General features: G+C 42.0%; 1 protein-coding gene across 4 annotated transcripts in view; it reads left to right on the top strand.

Annotated features, from left to right (window-relative positions):
* LOC126213240 (zinc finger protein 726-like) overlaps positions 1-12,105 on the top strand; it is a 116,315-nt gene extending 104,210 nt beyond the window's left edge. For 3 of the 4 annotated variants that reach the window (XM_049940895.1, XM_049940896.1, XM_049940897.1), the window contains one exon: positions 10,108-12,105. In XM_049940895.1, coding sequence (XP_049796852.1) covers positions 10,108-11,695 — 1,588 coding nt within the window. In that variant the 3' untranslated portion in view covers positions 11,696-12,105. The remainder of the gene's footprint in view (positions 1-10,107) is intronic. The other variant, XM_049940899.1, reaches the window with a different exon arrangement.
* The last annotated feature ends 5,855 nt before the right edge of the window (positions 12,106-17,960 follow it).

Genomic DNA, 17,960 nt, shown 5'->3' with positions numbered 1-17,960 from the left:
GATAATATTTTGCTCATGTGATCAGCATTCTCTTCACCAGCTGAAGCTGTAAACAGTTGTAATTGAGCTATGATTTCATTTAGTTACCACAATTTGTATACTCTAGAAGTAAGTTGTTTAGTCTTTCAGGCTAAACTTAGGTTATTTTACCTGCACTATGTGGAACTGCTACTGCTGGTACAGTTACAATCCTGTATTTGTCACTCTCTGAAATTTCCATTCATTTTTTTGCTGAGTGGGTCAGGAGTCAACTACACAAAGGAAGCAGTTCCACGAGTATGGGGATGTGTAGAGGAGACTGGGCTTTTTTTAGGTTAGAGGGTCTCAGGTAAGTGCAGAAAGGGCTTCAGTTTCAAAGGCTGCAAGTAGAACACCGAAAGAGGGTAGATACAACCACAATAAAGGTATGGAAATAAGTTAAGCTGAAATTTTTCAAGAGACCTAACAATGTTCACAAAGAATAGATGAGATACAGTTGGTGGTGTAGTGTTAATTGCTGGTGGAAGTAGTTTACCCTGTAGTGAAATTTAAGTAGATAGTTCGTTTGAGGTAGTATGGGTAGTGATCAGTTAAAAGCTCTGGGCTGAGATGCCGTTTTCGATCTGTAAAGCTACTACTTCCTGGCGTTTCGTTGCCAACTGCGGGAACATCTTTGGAGGTGTGTCAATTATGGCTGCCAGGCAGTGGAATTCCCGTTCATATAGAGGGCACCATCATACGTTCAATTGGGACCGACTATAAGTCTCTCTGACTAGCGTCATTATTCTCGATCGAATGTAATCGATCGTCAAATGGTTGGTGGAGAGGCGACCACCGTATCCTGTGTAACTGTAAGCCTTCCTCTTTTCTGTTGAAATTATTGTGGTGTTCCTTAATCTCTATAGCTTTCCTATACATACGTGCATAATAATAGATGTCCTGGCTAACACGCTTGTCTCACTTAATTTTATTTCATGATCACAGTCTTTAAAAAACTTGTTCCGCTACAGCTGATTTGTCAGTATCTCCCAGTCGACATTTCTTTTGTGTTCCGTTCAGAGGGTATTGACATTTCTTATCGTTGTTCCAATATAAACCTTCCCACAGCCACATGCAATTTTATATTCGCCAATCTTATACATTCACTAATCTTGGTCAGTAAAAATCTTCTGGGTTTGAGGAAGGCGTCTTGCAACAGTCGCCAAGACGTCGAAATTTTATAGTTGACAATGCGGCTTCAAACCCAGAAGAATTTTATTGAGTGTGACAACGGACGCAGAAGCTTACGTTTACACTCACTAATCTTCTTTGTAGGTCTAAAGATTGTTTGAACTTGAAACTTGGCCAGAACTTTACCAATACAGTCCGTAATATTGCGAATAATTGGAAGAAAAACTACCCTCTATATATTGGCGAAAGTAAATGTTTAATGTCAGTGGTAGGCATAAAACGTCGTCCGAAACCGTACTGAATGGCGTCTCTGAAAATTATTTTGAACAATGGGTACAGAAGTGCGAAAACATCCTTGACATCATAATAGCCCTGACCAAGCAGGGATTAGTGACCACAATGTTGTTGAGCCATGAAGAGTTCACAAGAGTGAATACTGTAACATCGAGACTGACCAAAATAATCAAAATTCACCCTTAAAGCAGGTAAAAATTCGCTTGACACATTCCGAAGATACAGTTTCCACTCCGTCTGATAAGTCTTTCTAAACTTAGTCCAGATGCGGTTTAAAGTCAGATGATTAATAACTGAGAGATACGCGTCAAATTAATGAAATGTGGTACTGACAAAAAAAAAAAAAAAAACAGGTCAGACCACTGGTGCAGAAGCAATGAATTACACATGCCAAATTTAAAAGACCGCAAAATCCACAAGATTGGCGAAGTTTTACAGAAGCTCGAAATTTAGCGCAAAATCAATTAGAGAGACTTTTAATAGTTTCCAGAACGACATTCTGTCTCGAAATCTGATCGTAAACCCAAAGAAATTCTGGTTGTATGTGAAGTATATAATTTAAGAGGTGCATTAATACCTTCACTGCGTGATAACAGTGGTAAAGTTATTGACAACAGTGCTGCCAAAGCGAGTCACTGAAGACGGATTTTCTAAATTCTGTCACAGGATAAATGTAGTGGAGCAGCTTAATAGTTGGGAGAGGCAATGCCTCTGGTCCAGATTGTACACCATCCAGCTTCCTTTCAGAATATGCTAATACAGTAGCTCCATACTTAGCAGTCATATACAACTCTTCAATGGCAGAAAGATTGGTACTCCAAGACAGGAAAGTTGCACGAATTACACCAGAAACCAAGAAACGGAATGTGAGTAATCCGATGAAATGCACGCCCATACAACTAACGTCGTTTGCAGTAGGATTTCGGAAAATATAGTCTGTTTGAACATTATGAATTACCTTGAAGACGACATTTATTCACAAATAGCCAACACTTATTCGGAAAACATAATTCTTGTGAAACACAAGCTCTTTATTCTCGCAAAGTAATGACTGATTAGGACAGATGACATTACATTGATTCCATATTTATGGTTTTCAGAAGGCTATTGACTCAATTCCTCACAAGTGACTTCAGATTACATTGTGTGCCCCTGGAGTATCATCGTAGTTGTGTGCACTGATTCGTGATTTTGTATCAGAAAGGTCACAGTTCGTAATAACTGACAGGAAGTCATCGAATTAATATCTGACGTTTCCCAAGTAAGTGTTATAGGCCCATTCTTGTCCCTGACCTACATACACGATTTAAGAGACAATCTCTTAGATTGTTTGCAGATTATGTTGTCATTTACCTTATCGTAAAGTCATCAGATGATGAAAACGAATTGTGGAGTGATAGAAAAGATATCTGTATGATGTGTAAAATAGCAATTGACTGTAAATAATGAAGAGTATGAAGTCAACCACGTGAGTACGGAAAGGAATGTGATAAATTTCGTTCACACGATAAATCGTACAAACCTAAAAGCTGTGAACTCAACTGAATGCATAGGAAATACACTTATGAATAAATTGAATCATAACATCCTTATAGATAATGCTCTGAGAAAGCAAACCAAAGACTGATTCCTTGGCAGACCACTTGGAAAACGTAACAGGTCTACTAAAGAACCGGCTTACATTATGCTTATCTATTATCTTGTGGACTATTGCAGTGTGGTGGGGGGCGTGAAAGAAATTGAAAGAAGTGCAGCTCGTTTTATACCATCGCAAAATAAGGGAGAGTGTGCTATGGATATGATACGTGAACTGGGGTGCTGGTCATTAAAACACTTTTTTCGCTGTGGCACTAATTATCATGAAATTTGAAACACGAATTTTGTCGACAGTGTGATAATATTTTATTGATGCCCATCTACGCAAGGAGAAATTATCATAGTAAAGCATGAGAAATCAGCGCCCACATGAAAAGGTGTAAGTGCTCGTTTTCCCTGCGTGCAGTGAGAGTGGAATGGTAGAGAAGTAGATTACAAATGATGGTTGGATGACCCTCTGCCAGGCCCATAATTATGAATGGCAGAGTAATCATGTACATAAAGATCAGGCGTCATCGTCATTTTACATAGTAACAAAACATATGAAAGTTACAGGTAGATCAGTTCTCAAACGTTTCTTAGATGGACAGGCATTTTAAACAATGTAACATGTGCAGCACTTCATAGATGTTAGTTGTAGTATCATGATATGACGTAATGGGCTCAGAGATGTGAGATGCATGGGACAGTGTGTGCTTCATGAAAGTTGATGGAGCACTGGCCATGGGAGTAGAGGTGTCAGAGGCTCATATCAGTGAAATATGACATGCATCTGAACTGCACTTGGAATAGGAGCTGCTACACATACAATTAGTCAAAGCACAGGGAGGAGAGTCCTCATTCCTTCCTTCCCCCCTCCCCTCCCCATTTGTCCTGTGGACCTCAAGCCTTAGCTGCTTTCCTGTCATCTCTAACTCCTGTCCTCTCCCCCCGTCATTCTCGTCCTCTCCCCCCGTCATTCTCGTCCTCTCCCCCCGTCATTCTCGTCCTCTCCCCCCGTCATTCTCGTCCTCTCCCCCCGTCATTCTCGTCCTCTCCCCCCGTCATTCTCGTCCTCTCCCCCCGTCATTCTCGTCCTCTCCCCCCGTCATTCTCGTCCTCTCCCCCGTCATTCTCGTCCTCTCCCCCCGTCATTCTCGTCCTCTCCCCCCGTCATTCTCGTCCTCTCCCCCCGTCATTCTCGTCCTCTCCCCCCGTCATTCTCGTCCTCTCCCCCCGTCATTCTCGTCCTCTCCCCCCGTCATTCTCGTCCTCTCCCCCCGTCATTCTCGTCCTCTCCCCCCGTCATTCTCGTCCTCTCCCCACGTCATTCTCGTCCTCTCCCCACGTCATTCTCGTCCTCTCCCCCCGTCATTCTCGTCCTCTCCCCCCGTCATTCTCGTCCTCTCCCCCCGTCATTCTCGTCCTCTCCCCCCGTCATTCTCGTCCTCTCCCCCCGTCATTCTCGTCCTCTCCCCCCGTCATTCTCGTCCTCTCCCCCCGTCATTCTCGTCCTCTCCCCCGTCATTCTCGTCCTCTCCCCCCGTCATTCTCGTCCTCTCCCCCCGTCATTCTCGTCCTCTCCCCCCGTCATTCTCGTCCTCTCCCCCCGTCATTCTCGTCCTCTCCCCCCGTCATTCTCGTCCTCTCCCCCCGTCATTCTCGTCCTCTCCCCCCGTCATTCTCGTCCTCTCCCCCCGTCATTCTCGTCCTCTCCCCCCGTCATTCTCGTCCTCTCCCCACGTCATTCTCGTCCTCTCCCCCCGTCATTCTCGTCCTCTCCCCCCGTCATTCTCGTCCTCTCCCCCCGTCATTCTCGTCCTCTCCCCCCGTCATTCTCGTCCTCTCCCCCCGTCATTCTCGTCCTCTCCCCCCGTCATTCTCGTCCTCTCCCCCCGTCATTCTCGTCCTCTCCCCCCGTCATTCTCGTCCTCTCCCCCCCGTCATTCTCGTCCTCTCCCCCCCGTCATTCTCGTCCTCTGCCCCCCACGTCTTTCTCGTCCTCTGCCCCCCACGTCTTTCTCGTCCTCTGCCCCCCACGTCTTTCTCGTCCTCTGCCCCCCACGTCTTTCTCGTCCTCTGCCCCCCACGTCTTTCTCGTCCTCTGCCCCCCACCCCCCGTCTTTATCGACTCCTCTGCCCCCCACCCCCCGTCTTTATCGACTCCTCTGCCCCCCACCCCCCGTCTTTATCGACTCCTCTGCCCCCCACCCCCCGTCTTTATCGACTCCTCTGCCCCCCACCCCCCGTCTTTATCGACTCCTCTGCCCCCCACCCCCCGTCTTTATCGACTCCTCTGCCCCCCACCCCCCGTCTTTATCGACTCCTCTGCCCCCCACCCCCCGTCTTTATCGACTCCTCTGCCCCCCACCCCCCGTCTTTATCGACTCCTCTGCCCCCCACCCCCCGTCTTTATCGACTCCTCTGCCCCCCACCCCCCGTCTTTATCGACTCCTCTGCCCCCCACCCCCCGTCTTTATCGACTCCTCTGCCCCCCACCCCCCGTCTTTATCGACTCCTCTGCCCCCCACCCCCCGTCTTTATCGACTCCTCTGCCCCCCACCCCCCGTCTTTATCGACTCCTCTGCCCCCCACCCCCCGTCTTTATCGACTCCTCTGCCCCCCACCCCCCGTCTTTATCGACTCCTCTGCCCCCCACCCCCCGTCTTTATCGACTCCTCTGCCCCCCACCCCCCGTCTTTATCGACTCCTCTGCCCCCCACCCCCCGTCTTTATCGACTCCTCTGCCCCCCACCCCCCGTCTTTATCGACTCCTCTGCCCCCCACCCCCCGTCTTTATCGACTCCTCTGCCCCCCACCCCCCGTCTTTATCGACTCCTCTGCCCCCCACCCCCCGTCTTTATCGACTCCTCTGCCCCCCACCCCCCGTCTTTATCGACTCCTCTGCCCCCCACCCCCCCGTCTTTATCGACTCCTCTGCCCCCCACCCCCCGTCTTTATCGACTCCTCTGCCCCCCACCCCCCGTCTTTATCGACTCCTCTGCCCCCCACCCCCCGTCTTTCTCGACTCCTCCCCCCCCCGTCTTTCTCGACTCCTCCCCCCCCGCCCCCCCGTCTTTCTCGACTCCTCCCCCCCCGCCCCCCCGTCTTTCTCGACTCCTTCCCCCCCCGCCCCCCCGTCTTTCTCGACTCCTTCCCCCCCCCACCCCCCCGTCTTTCTCGACTCCTTCCCCCCCCCACCCCCTGTCTTTCTCGACTCCTTCCCCCCCCACCCCCCCGTCTCTCTCGACTCCTTCCCCCCCCCACCCCCCCGTCTCTCTCGACTCCTTCCCCCCCCACCCCCCCCCCCGTCTCTCTCGACTCCTTCCCCCCCCCCACCCCCCGTCTCTCTCGACCTCTTCCCCCCAACCCCCCGTCCTCTCTCGCCCCCCCCCTCACCCCCCGTCTGACTCCCGCCCTCTCCCGCCCCCCTCACTCTGAATATGCTGTAGGCAACCATGACATGTCATGTCATGGATACAGCATATTGTACAGGTAGACCATTTTGAAGATGTAACTTCTCATCATATCCTTATAAACATACCAGAACCACCAGTATCATTGGTCTGATCGTTTCTCCTCTTTTCCTGCACTGATGTCTCATTCTCACTGCTTATAGCGCCATATTTTCACCTTTTGGCGGAAAGTGAAAAATTATTTTTCAGTGTACTCGATGAGGACAACTGTTAATGAACACCCTAAACTGCCACAGCATCCTGGAAAGTATAGAGCTCACACAGCAGCATCCAGAACACTGTCAGTGTAATTATAATCACTTAAAACGCCTTGGGTCGACTTCTTGTTATGAAAACTGGTTGCTCTTCAGACAGTTTTACACTCAGTAAATTCATAATAAAGTTATTATGACATCCAACAGAGATACTACACTCGTTCAACAAATACTGCTCAGCAGGGTTTTTTTATCAGCAGCTTGTGTTTATTCTTGTTATTACAGTGTAATAATTATGGTGTCTTCTTTCAGTGTCTTTTACAGTATGCAGTGTGTGTCACATATCTCTAACCATTCAAACCAGCCATAACAGACTTCTTATTCCCCACGAGTTCTGTCCACAGCTTGTGGTCTACTGGCTAGCATTGCTGCTTCTGGAATATGGCATCCTGGGTCTGATTCCTGGCTGTGTTGTTATGACTGGGTGTTTTCACTGTCCTCATCATTTGATCATCATCATTCGTGACAGTGGCTACATTGGACTGTGTAAAAAAAAGACTGCAGTAATTGGGACTGATGACCATGCAGTTGAGCCCCCACAAACCAATCATCCATGAGTTCTGAAAGTAAGACAACTGTACTTTAATATATATTTAGATAAATGGTATATGAAGTTCTAGTTGACAGTAATATTCATCAACATTACATGATGGAAATTGGTGATACAATTTCAGAAGAGGGTGGTGGTGGTGGTGGTGGTGGTGGAGGAAATGATAACAGAGGATACAGTCATATCACCATGATTCCTGTTTTTATGGTAGGGGAAACTCTTTCAAATGGAGAAATGCACAATCCAAGCAATGTTCGTGCTACACAATAGAACATTGCTTTGCAGATTCCTGCCCTGTAACTTAGTGGTGACGTGATGGGTAGAAATCGAGACATTGTACAAGAAACAAAGTTTTGTTTTCTCTCAAGGTATTTTAGATGAGATTCAACAGTGATGAAACAAAATCTTGATAATATAAAAATGTTCAAAAGAACATACCTTCTTTGCATGATATTAATTTTTCTGAGTAAAAGCTTTAATAGGCTTGCTTGTATTCACAGCAGTCTCCAACCCTGGCATCAAATGCATTGACAATATTTCCTTACTAGGTGGAACCAACTGTAATATTTTCATGGTAATGTAAGAAACGACCTACCAGGGTAGCCGAGAGCGCTAACGCGCAGCTTCCTGGATTCAGGCATGCACGCCATCCCTGGATCAAATCCATCTGGTGGATTAATATGAAGGGCCAGTGTACTGGCCAGCCTGGATGTGGTTTTTAGGCGGTTTTCCACATCCCACTGGGTGAATACCAGGCTGGTCTCCACATTCTGTCTCAATTACATGGCTTGCAACCATTTTCAGACATTCACACTTTCCCATGGATTACACCGGATGTAGGCAGTTAGGGCACACTAATCCTGTCCTGTAGAGGGAGTGGCGGTAGTCTTTGGGAGTGGCGACCCCATCGCAAAACTAGTGTATATATGCAATGGCACTTCGCAACCATCCTGAGCCGAAAGACCAAGTAAAAGTGATGAAGTCCCATTAATCCCCCAACCGCACTAGTTGTATGATACAGGGGTACTAGAGAATCTAGATAGAATGTAAGAAACTGTTTTTGTTCATAATGACAGCTCTTTGGTTTGAGAATTGAGAGAACAAAGGAAGGAATAAAGTCGAGGTAACAGCTATAGTGCCAAACGTTTTAGCAAATGTGTAAACCATCAGCAGTGTTGCTGTTCAGGCTGTAGTACGTGTGTTATTAGAATACATGTGCACTTCCATCATGACTGCATTAAGAGTCTATGAATGTACATGCCACAAAAAATGTTGTGCAGTAAAGATTAAGGATATGACACAAGTACTCAGTACCTACACAATGCTTACGTGGAGGTCTCTTAAACAATTGATAAATAATTCATCAAAATTTATGTATTGTTGACGTTTTCCAGAAATTCTGGTTTTTATTCTGGTTTGTTTATGGTTGACTGGCATAGTCTAAAATTTTAATTGTTACCTTTCTATTTCTTAAAGTAGTAGAAATAAAACTATTTGTTTGAAACCTCACTTGCATACTTTTTGATTTCTTTCTTCATTATTTATATTCTGTTACTTCACTTCCATATGTATGAAAATACATGTAACTGAGTTTTAAAAAGTTACAATGTTTAGTGATTCAGTTGTCAACTTCTAGAATCTGACACACAACGATACTGGTTACGTTAAAAAACCCGTGTGATCCCAATTAAGAGTTTAAAATCATTCGAAATTTACCAGATACCATGCCAAACAGAACTATATACCAAACACAATGCAAAAAAGTTAGAAGTTACAGTCAGAACAAAAGATAACACTGGAGCATGCATGCCTCCAGTAGTTTGTGATCTTTCATGTGCAACATGATGCACATGGGGACCTGAAAGGCATCACAATTCTGTTCTGTGGGAAAGGGTTTAACTGCAGGTGGAATTATGGGACCCATATACTACAGGGGTAGCTCATGCATTAGCAATTGTCACTGCCACTCGATATGTAGTCTCAGCCTGCAGTGTTTAATGTGTGTGTCCTTAAGTTATTTGTGTTCTGCAGTGTCGGGTGACCAAATGTAAAAATTTTCAAAAAGGCTCACTGCAAATATACTGGAAAATTTACAACCATTTCAATCATTTTAGACAGCATTTCCATTTGTACAAGGCTTCATATAAGTTGCAGTGCCAAAAACATAGTCTTAGATTAAAACCATCTGCAAGTTTGTCATTCACATTCATTCATCAGTATGCATTTTTTCCATAGATTGCTGTGACATTGATTATTGTTCATGAACAGTCATTATCCACCTGATAAACATCCATACAAGATACCTAACCAAAATAATTATGCTTCCAGTAGTTCTTGACTCATTGGGAATCAAACAAAAAAAACTGTTTGCTAGGTGAAATAAATTTTCAAAGGTGAAAGTATTTGCCAGACAAAGGAAAGCCATTTACAGAGCTACGATAATAGAAGAGGAACATTTAAAAATTATTTCTCTTAGTTAAAACATGTAACTGAAATTTTTTTTGATACAATTAATAAATCGGTGTAGACTATTAATTTGTAGCACTGTATTTTAAAAAGACTAACACTTGAAAGTGAATTATTTTAATTCTCATCTAAAAATTTCAGATCAAATTGGCAGTGACTCAGATTAATCATTTTTACCTCATCAGTTCCTTCCTTCTGGTGAAATATTACAATTTTAAATCTCTAACAATTTCTTCTGCACTTTTATGAATTCTCTCTAATAGTACTGGATTTATGGACACCTAAATATTGTTTCTTTGTTGTATGTATATCAGTATTTAACATCCGCCTCCTTACTCTTCAGATTGACTCAGTGTACTGGTGGGAGCAGTGGCATATCATGTGAAGAAACTTGTCACCATAGACTGGTCCAGGATGAGTTGTTGATAGACATGGAGAAGTCAGCACAAGAGTTTGGTACCAATACAGAAGATATGACTGTTGATAAGAACTGCTCACTTGCCACGCGATATAACTGTAGTACGTGGGAAAAGGAATTACATGTATATAACTGTAATTTCTGCCAACAGAGCTTTCCTTCAAAATACAGATTCATAAAGCATGTGTTTATGCACATTGATGGCATGGAACCACCTTCGTATGTTTGTAAGTGGTGTGGTGAGGTATTTCACAGTAATGTTAGTTTGAAAAAACATTTGCGAATGAGTGAGAATTACCATTTCTCAACTGCCGGCAACCATGAAAATTATGGCTATGGCGATGAGCATCAAAGCACTAACTTCTCAGATAGTGAGCCAGAAGTTTCTGTCACAGAACTCAATAAGCTGAATTCATACAAGGAAACATGGAAAGCTGCAAACAAGTCTGATAATGACATAGGTAACACACTTCTGACAAATGATACAGAGGAAACAAATCATTATGGAACTTTATCTACAACTGTTAATGTCAGTTTCCAGGGTAATCTACTTACTGCAAACAGAACCCACAAATGTGACATTTGTGGCAAATCTTTTGCTGGTGCAGGCAATCTCAAGAAACACGTATTAATTCACACTGGAAAGAAACCTCACAAGTGTGAGAGTTGTGGGAAATCTTTTGCTTTCCCAAGCGATCTAAAGCAACATGTATTATTTCACACTGGAAAGAAACCTCACAAATGCGATATTTGTGGGAAATCTTTTGTTGTCTCGAGCGATCTCAAGAAACACACATTAATTCACACTGGAAAGAAATCTCATAAATGTGAGATTTGTGGAAAATCTTTTGTTTTGTCAAGCGGACTCAAAACACACATATTACTTCACACTGGAAAGAAACCTCATAAATGTGAGATTTGTGGACAATCTTTTGCTGGTGCAGGCAATCTCAAGAAACACGGATTAATTCACACTGGAGAAAAACCTCACAAATGTGTGATTTGTGACAAATCGTTTACCCGGTCAGCTAATCTCAAGGCACACACGTTAATTCACAATGGAAAGAAACCCCACAAATGCGATATTTGTGGGAAATATTTTGCCCAGTCAGCTTATCTCAAGCAACACTCATTAATTCACACTGGAAAGAAACCTCATAAATGTGAAATTTGTGGGAAATCTTTTGTTTTGTCAGGTGGACTCAAAACACATACGTTACTTCACACTGGAAAGAAACCTTATAAATGTGAGATTTGTGGGCAATGTTTTGCTGCTGCAGGCAGTCTCAAGAAACACGGATTAATTCACACTGGAGAAAAACCTCACAAATGTGAGATTTGTGGCAAATCGTTTACCCAGTCAGCTAATCTGAAGGCACACACATCAATTCACACTGGAAAGAAACCCCACAAATGCGATATTTGTGGGAAATCTTTTGCCCAGTCAGCTTATCTCAAGAAACATGCATTTATTCACACTGGAAAGAAACTTAAATGTGAGATTTATTGGTAATCTTTTGTTTTCTCAAGCGTTCTCAATAAACGTATCACTGTGCACTGGAGAGAAACCTCCTACATGTGAGATTTGTGGGAAATCTCAAGACACGGTAATTAATTCACACTGGAAAGATACCTAACAAATGTGAAATTTGTGACAAATCGTTTGCCCAGTTAGGTTATCTCAAGAAACATACATTAATTCACAGTGGAAAGAAACATCACAAATTTGATATTTGTGGGGAATCTTTTGTTAGGGCAGGCTATATCAAGACACATCATTCATATTCGCTGGGAAAATACCTCACAAAAGTGATGTAGTGATCAATCTTAGATCAGCTGATCTCAAGGCAGATGCATTAGAACACATTGGAAGGGGACCACACAAATGTGATATGTGACAAAAGGTGCACTCAGTTGGGCACTCTCAAGACACATACATTACTTCACATCAGAAAGAAACTACAAGCAAGTGGTAGTTTATGTAAATAGGTTTTCGTGGTTGGTGCCCTCAAGGCCTGTAAAATAATGGATGAAGCAAGGGGACAATAAATTATAATGCCTGTGAAGTAACATAAAAATATGGTTTAACTGTGAAACAGTGTGCAATAATGTGTACTATAGATTGGTAACAGATAATGTGATGATATAATTCATATCTGCAGCTTGAGACATCAAGAAATTTTATTACTAAATACTCCAGAAATAGGACTCAAATGTATATTTGTCATTAACACTTATGTTCTTCTCCTATCAGTCTCGAGACAGGAAGATTGTGTATTGTGATAAATCCATATGTTTGTCAGTAATCATAAGTACCTTGCAATATTCAGTATAAGGCCAAGGATGTGTGTTGACTTGCATAGTCATCATGTAGTACTTGTTACTCTGTATTTTAGAAACAGTGACAGTAAAAATATATTAATGGCACTTCCTTCATTCACGCTAGTACACTTAACACTGGAGAAACATGGTTATAACAATTATTTTACTCAGATATATTTTCTCAGGAGATGTCATTAATAGTGTGTACATTTATGTTCTGTTGGTACTAATCCTGTATCAGTAAACGTAACAACAAATATAGCAACGTGCTTAATAGCATGTTTGTTCACCTTCGGAACACAATACTTCGACAGTTCTTCATGATATGGACTTGACATGTCATTTATGTGTTTCGGGATGAATGTTATACCATTTGCATTCCACATGTTCAGATCAGCTACATGGTGTGGTCAAGATGTGTTAGGTACCAGCCTCGTGATGACTGGGTGTTGTGTGATGTCCTTAGGTTACTTAGGTTTAAGTAGTTCTAAGTTCTAGGGGACTGATGACCATAGATGTTAAGTCCCATAGTGCTCAGAGCCATTGTTAGGTACCATGCTACTCAGACCACTGTGGAGTCGTTCTGCACATGTCTGCACATGAGACATGGACAGTTATCCTCCTGGAAGATGCCTTCACCATGGGAGATAACATCCTGGCATGAAGGAATCTATGCGGTAGCTACAAAGGTCACAGTCGGCAACTGTCATGATCCCTTCAATTACTACCAGGTGTCCCAAAGGAGCCCGAGTGACTGTCCCCATAGCATAATGGGCACTCCACCTGGTGCCATTCACCTAGATATAGCATATCTGGATGTGGCAGCTGACCTGGTGTAACAGGAAATGTCATCCATCCTGACAGTTGACATTTGCATTGACCTTCATTATAGCCTCAATGATCCCTTGCCCACTGCAGTTGCAATTGAACATTTTGGTGGATTGGTATGGAAACATACAGTTACCACATGTTGTGGAGCCCTGTGTCCAACAATGTACATATAATTGTGGGTTCAAAAACGTGCATAGCTGCTCAAGCATTGTTTTCTGTAATTAGATATGCTACATATTGCCACATGTCCAGCTTCACAGAGCAGGCAAGCCTGTGACCTCCATGATTTGTGATGGATAGGTGCATTACATGTTTTCATAAGGTTATTGATTTATCACCTTTCAGCCACTTTCCACAGACGTTCACAACAGTAGCATAGATCCAGCCTACTAGCTTCACCACTTTTGAGGTTCTAGTTCCCAACTGCAATGCCACTGTAACCTGCCCTTTGCTAAAGCCACTTATGTCATTGGGCTTACATGTTCGTGACCCATGTAATTGGTAGAACAATTCCTTGTTAATTTCTGGTCTGCTTGTATACTTGTAATCTGCTTATTGCATCATGTATGTACAACATGTGGCATTCATTCTCCTCACAGGGAGTATTCATGACATTTTTGCTCATCAGTGCATCTTCACATAAATGGGTCAGATGCTAAAATGTGTAATCTAATAAATTCATTGTTCTTGGCTGCCATTTACACCAGTGCACAATAGCTATATTTTTTGCAATTTTTTTTGTTTCACAAAGCTCTTTACATGATTGAGAGATGATGTAGATAAGTGTTATGCACTAAAGGTCTTATTTATTATTTCAGTATTTAATACCATGTAAGTTGTACACAAAATGAAATAGGTAAACAAACATTAGGTCTTATGATTTGAATCCAGTTATTCGTATACAGAAGTACAACACTTGGGAGAGCTCAGAACGTGAGTACTAAATATTTCCTGCATTTTATTCAAAGATGTTTCCATTGTGGATAGTTTCCTTAATGTGTGTAAATAAACATGACGTTTTTGGAAATCTGTATTCATGCTTCATTTTTATTTTCAGAAAGATTGTTTTTATTTTTGATTTCCTACCTATTTCGTATTGGTGAAAGTGCATGTGTAACAACTGGAGATAGTTATAATTAAGTGATTGCCACTGTTTTGTTTTGCTACACTTCAGCTATGACACTTTGTAGTGATGTGATTACATTTTATTCCATCTTTCTCGTGATAGGACATCCACAACTGCTGTATAGAGTATTCATAATAGGCAACATCCGCATACATTTGCATTAAATATTATTTTCCTATAAAAGGAAGGAAAAGCCGGGTTTCTTGACAGTAGTTTTATATTCCGATGAGTCTAAAAATACACTATGTGTGGCGAGTATACATATTATGAATCTCTAAGAAAAACAGTAAAATTTGTAGTAACGTGTTAAAAAAGATACAACGTATGGACTGAATAACTATATGTGTGAGCTAAAGATGGGTCATATAGCATTTCTTTGGTACACGAGATGTAAGCAGAAAATGAACATATTCAATGTTTGTGTGGAAAACTACCTAAATAATTGAGTCTACAAAAACACAATACATGCCCATGAATTAAAGAGTGTAACTGCACCTAATAAAATCATAGCGTAAGCTAATCACAACAGAATAAACTATTCTACAAGAACGGTCAAGGACAAATACATTTTAGGATGTGGATTGAATACAAAAGGAGGTTTAGCTCAATCATATTGATAAGATTCATTATTTTTCCTATAATCTTTGCAGTTTGTAGTATGAAAGTTGAAATTGCAAAGTTATTGAAGGATACATTACAAGCAGATAATATAGCCATAATAAAGTAATCTTATTAACACAACTGTGACACTAGCATTGTTCTATTAATTCTTATTTCATGTAATTAATTGATATTGATTCTTAAGTAATATGTCATTGGTTTGGTCCTAGCTAAGTGGAATGTAATGCTCTCACATGTTGCAAAATGACAAAATTATACAATGGAAACAAACTAATACATATCAGCATCCCATCTCCTAATGCATAGTTGTAAAAAGTCGTGACTGAATTGTGCTAGGATCCAAAATCCACTTAAGTATAAAATTACCCAACAGCTGCTGCTTGTGCACCACATGATCTGAATGGTTCACAATATCTTTGATTACATATGATCCATATAACCATTTGTGAGGACAACTACAGTGACTGGAAGAGAGATGACACTGGGTCAACCACTCTTTATAGGTATTCCAGCTTACTCCTCTCAGTGATGTGTGCAGTGCCATGGTCATTGGTAACTTTGATTGTTTTTGGTTGTGTAGGCAGGCTGTCAGTTGGGTGCCAGCACAAAAGGTGTTTTAGGCAAATTAGCAGAAACGTTCAAAGCTGTAGTGTGTGTAAGTTAAATGAGCAGATAACCTAATGGTAGGTGTGGTGCATATACAATAAGAAAGTTGAATAAAAGTATACCATTAGAAAAACTCGATAAGTCTGAAGTGTAAATGCATGGTCACAGCAGAGAACTGCAACTATAGTTGACTGCGCTACCAAATACAGTAATCTGTTCCCAGTGGGCCTAAATAAAAATTTGTGCACTGCCTCAACAGTCCGAGAGCAAGGGAATTCTTTAGTTTCCTCTAAAAGCAATGCAGTTTCACATTTGACACTAGTGCAGAGTAATAAGGTAGGATGCTTGTAATAATTAGTGTTAAAGCACAGATGAATCTTGAACTACGTGACAGTCTGATGGATACCCCTTGCAAACAGACAGGATGTCCGTTTGCCAAACATCACGTTCATAATTAGGTACATAGGGGACAGGGAAAGAGAATGTGATAACACTCAAATTAGCGACTGGTGCAAGTTACGGTCTAGGATATCTGTACATTTAACACATCTATAGATGATGGCAGTTGTACAATAGCAGCAGTGCAATAATACGGCAGGGTTGATACCTACATGGAGTAGTCATTTGCATGTGTACTGATGCATGAAATGAAGTATTAGTTATGGTTTGCTGGAAGGTTTCAGTGGGCACTAAGTTAGGAATGAGTCTCTGTTGCTGTCTTGGTTGAATGGTAGTGTGCAGGGTGTTAACATGCAACATGTGGGTGTTATACAACAAGATCTGGAAGGCTTTGGTTACTCCCAAAGTAGCAGTCAGTTTGCACAGTGCCCTGTGTATTTAATCACGTTGGATCGCATTTTTAAGTTCCTAATATTGCAGTATTAGCACAGTGGCTATATTATGAATTTGTCAGGTGGTAGCCAAAAGATTGTCTTCAGTGTGATTGAGCTGCACATGTCAGCTTACTAGGATTTCGTGACACTGCATAACAACAAGGAACTTTATCACAGCAATCAGCATCAGTCTGTGCAGGGATACCAAATTTGTTTTCAGCACAGCTGCACTTCCATTAAACCAAACTCGCATAGCATTGTGGAGTGGTTCTGTGACTCGTTGTTCACAGGATGAACAGTGTCTATAATTCAGTGAAGGAGAATTAAATCAGAGTGAAAAGACAGGGATGATAGTACACTGGTCGTTTCTGCTTGCATGCTGCAAGAGTTAGCACTCATGTAGAGGCAATTGCAACAGGGTACCAAGGTTCGATGGCTTTGCAGTCAAGATGGTCAGCAGTATTTATAGCCTGTCACAGGTGCTAGTTGTCTTGAAACTTTGCACAAGTTTGGCGTTTATTATTCTTTCGAAAAAATAGTGATGGGTTATGTTAAGTAGGGCTGAATGTTGAGAGGACTGAATACACAGCCAGTTGTTTTTGGCAGGCGTTTAGAAAGAACAAAAGACGTTATAGCCTGATATATTGCAGAATTAGGTCAACATTTGGCCAATGTGTATGATTTACTGTAGTTGTGCTAATTCTATACTTCATTAGGAAAGGAGAGTGAAACCACATTTTGGAAGTGTCCATTATGTAAATTGGCGTGAATATGATGTTAGATTTAGGACAAGGATGTCAAAATAGGAGCCAGTAGGCCTACCCAGTAGTGATAACTTCCTTGGTGAGCTATGGGGAAGAATAGAGGGCTTAGCTGTTAGGAAAATTGGCAAACCAGCTTCAATTGTCTGTAACGAAATTAAAGTTGAGAGTATTTGTTGCATTTATAATTATAATGTATTAAAATATAACAGATGCTGCAATAAGGATGGGAGGTGAACTAGGCAGGTAATCACGATCAACTGCCAAGGCTCATGATGTCTCAAGCAAACTGGCGTGTTGTGCACCACACAGGGTAGCCTATGTAATGAACTGAAAACAGGCGTTCACAATAGTCAATTTTTGAAACGGATTGTAGTCTTGCGACTTTTGAGGGACCTAACTGCTTCATGTCAGTCCTAATTAAATAAGGTGAAAAATACAGATGGCAGAACATGACAATATGAAATGGAAAACAGAAATACCTTAACAAGAAAAGGGGTGACACCATGCACTACAATCACTGAAACCTACATTTAATCATAAAGTCAAGCAAAAGGAAGGGCAGGAGGTTGTTGCTAGATGAATCAGACGTTTTTCGTCATCTCATCAGCCTATCAAGGTATAATGAACCTATGAGTGGTAGGAATCGAAGTGAGTGTGCTCCTGGCATACAAGATT

Source organism: Schistocerca nitens, chromosome 11 (assembly GCF_023898315.1).
Source record: "Schistocerca nitens isolate TAMUIC-IGC-003100 chromosome 11, iqSchNite1.1, whole genome shotgun sequence".
NCBI lineage: Eukaryota > Metazoa > Arthropoda > Insecta > Orthoptera > Acrididae > Schistocerca > Schistocerca nitens.
This window is presented reverse-complemented; position numbering and strand designations above follow the sequence as displayed.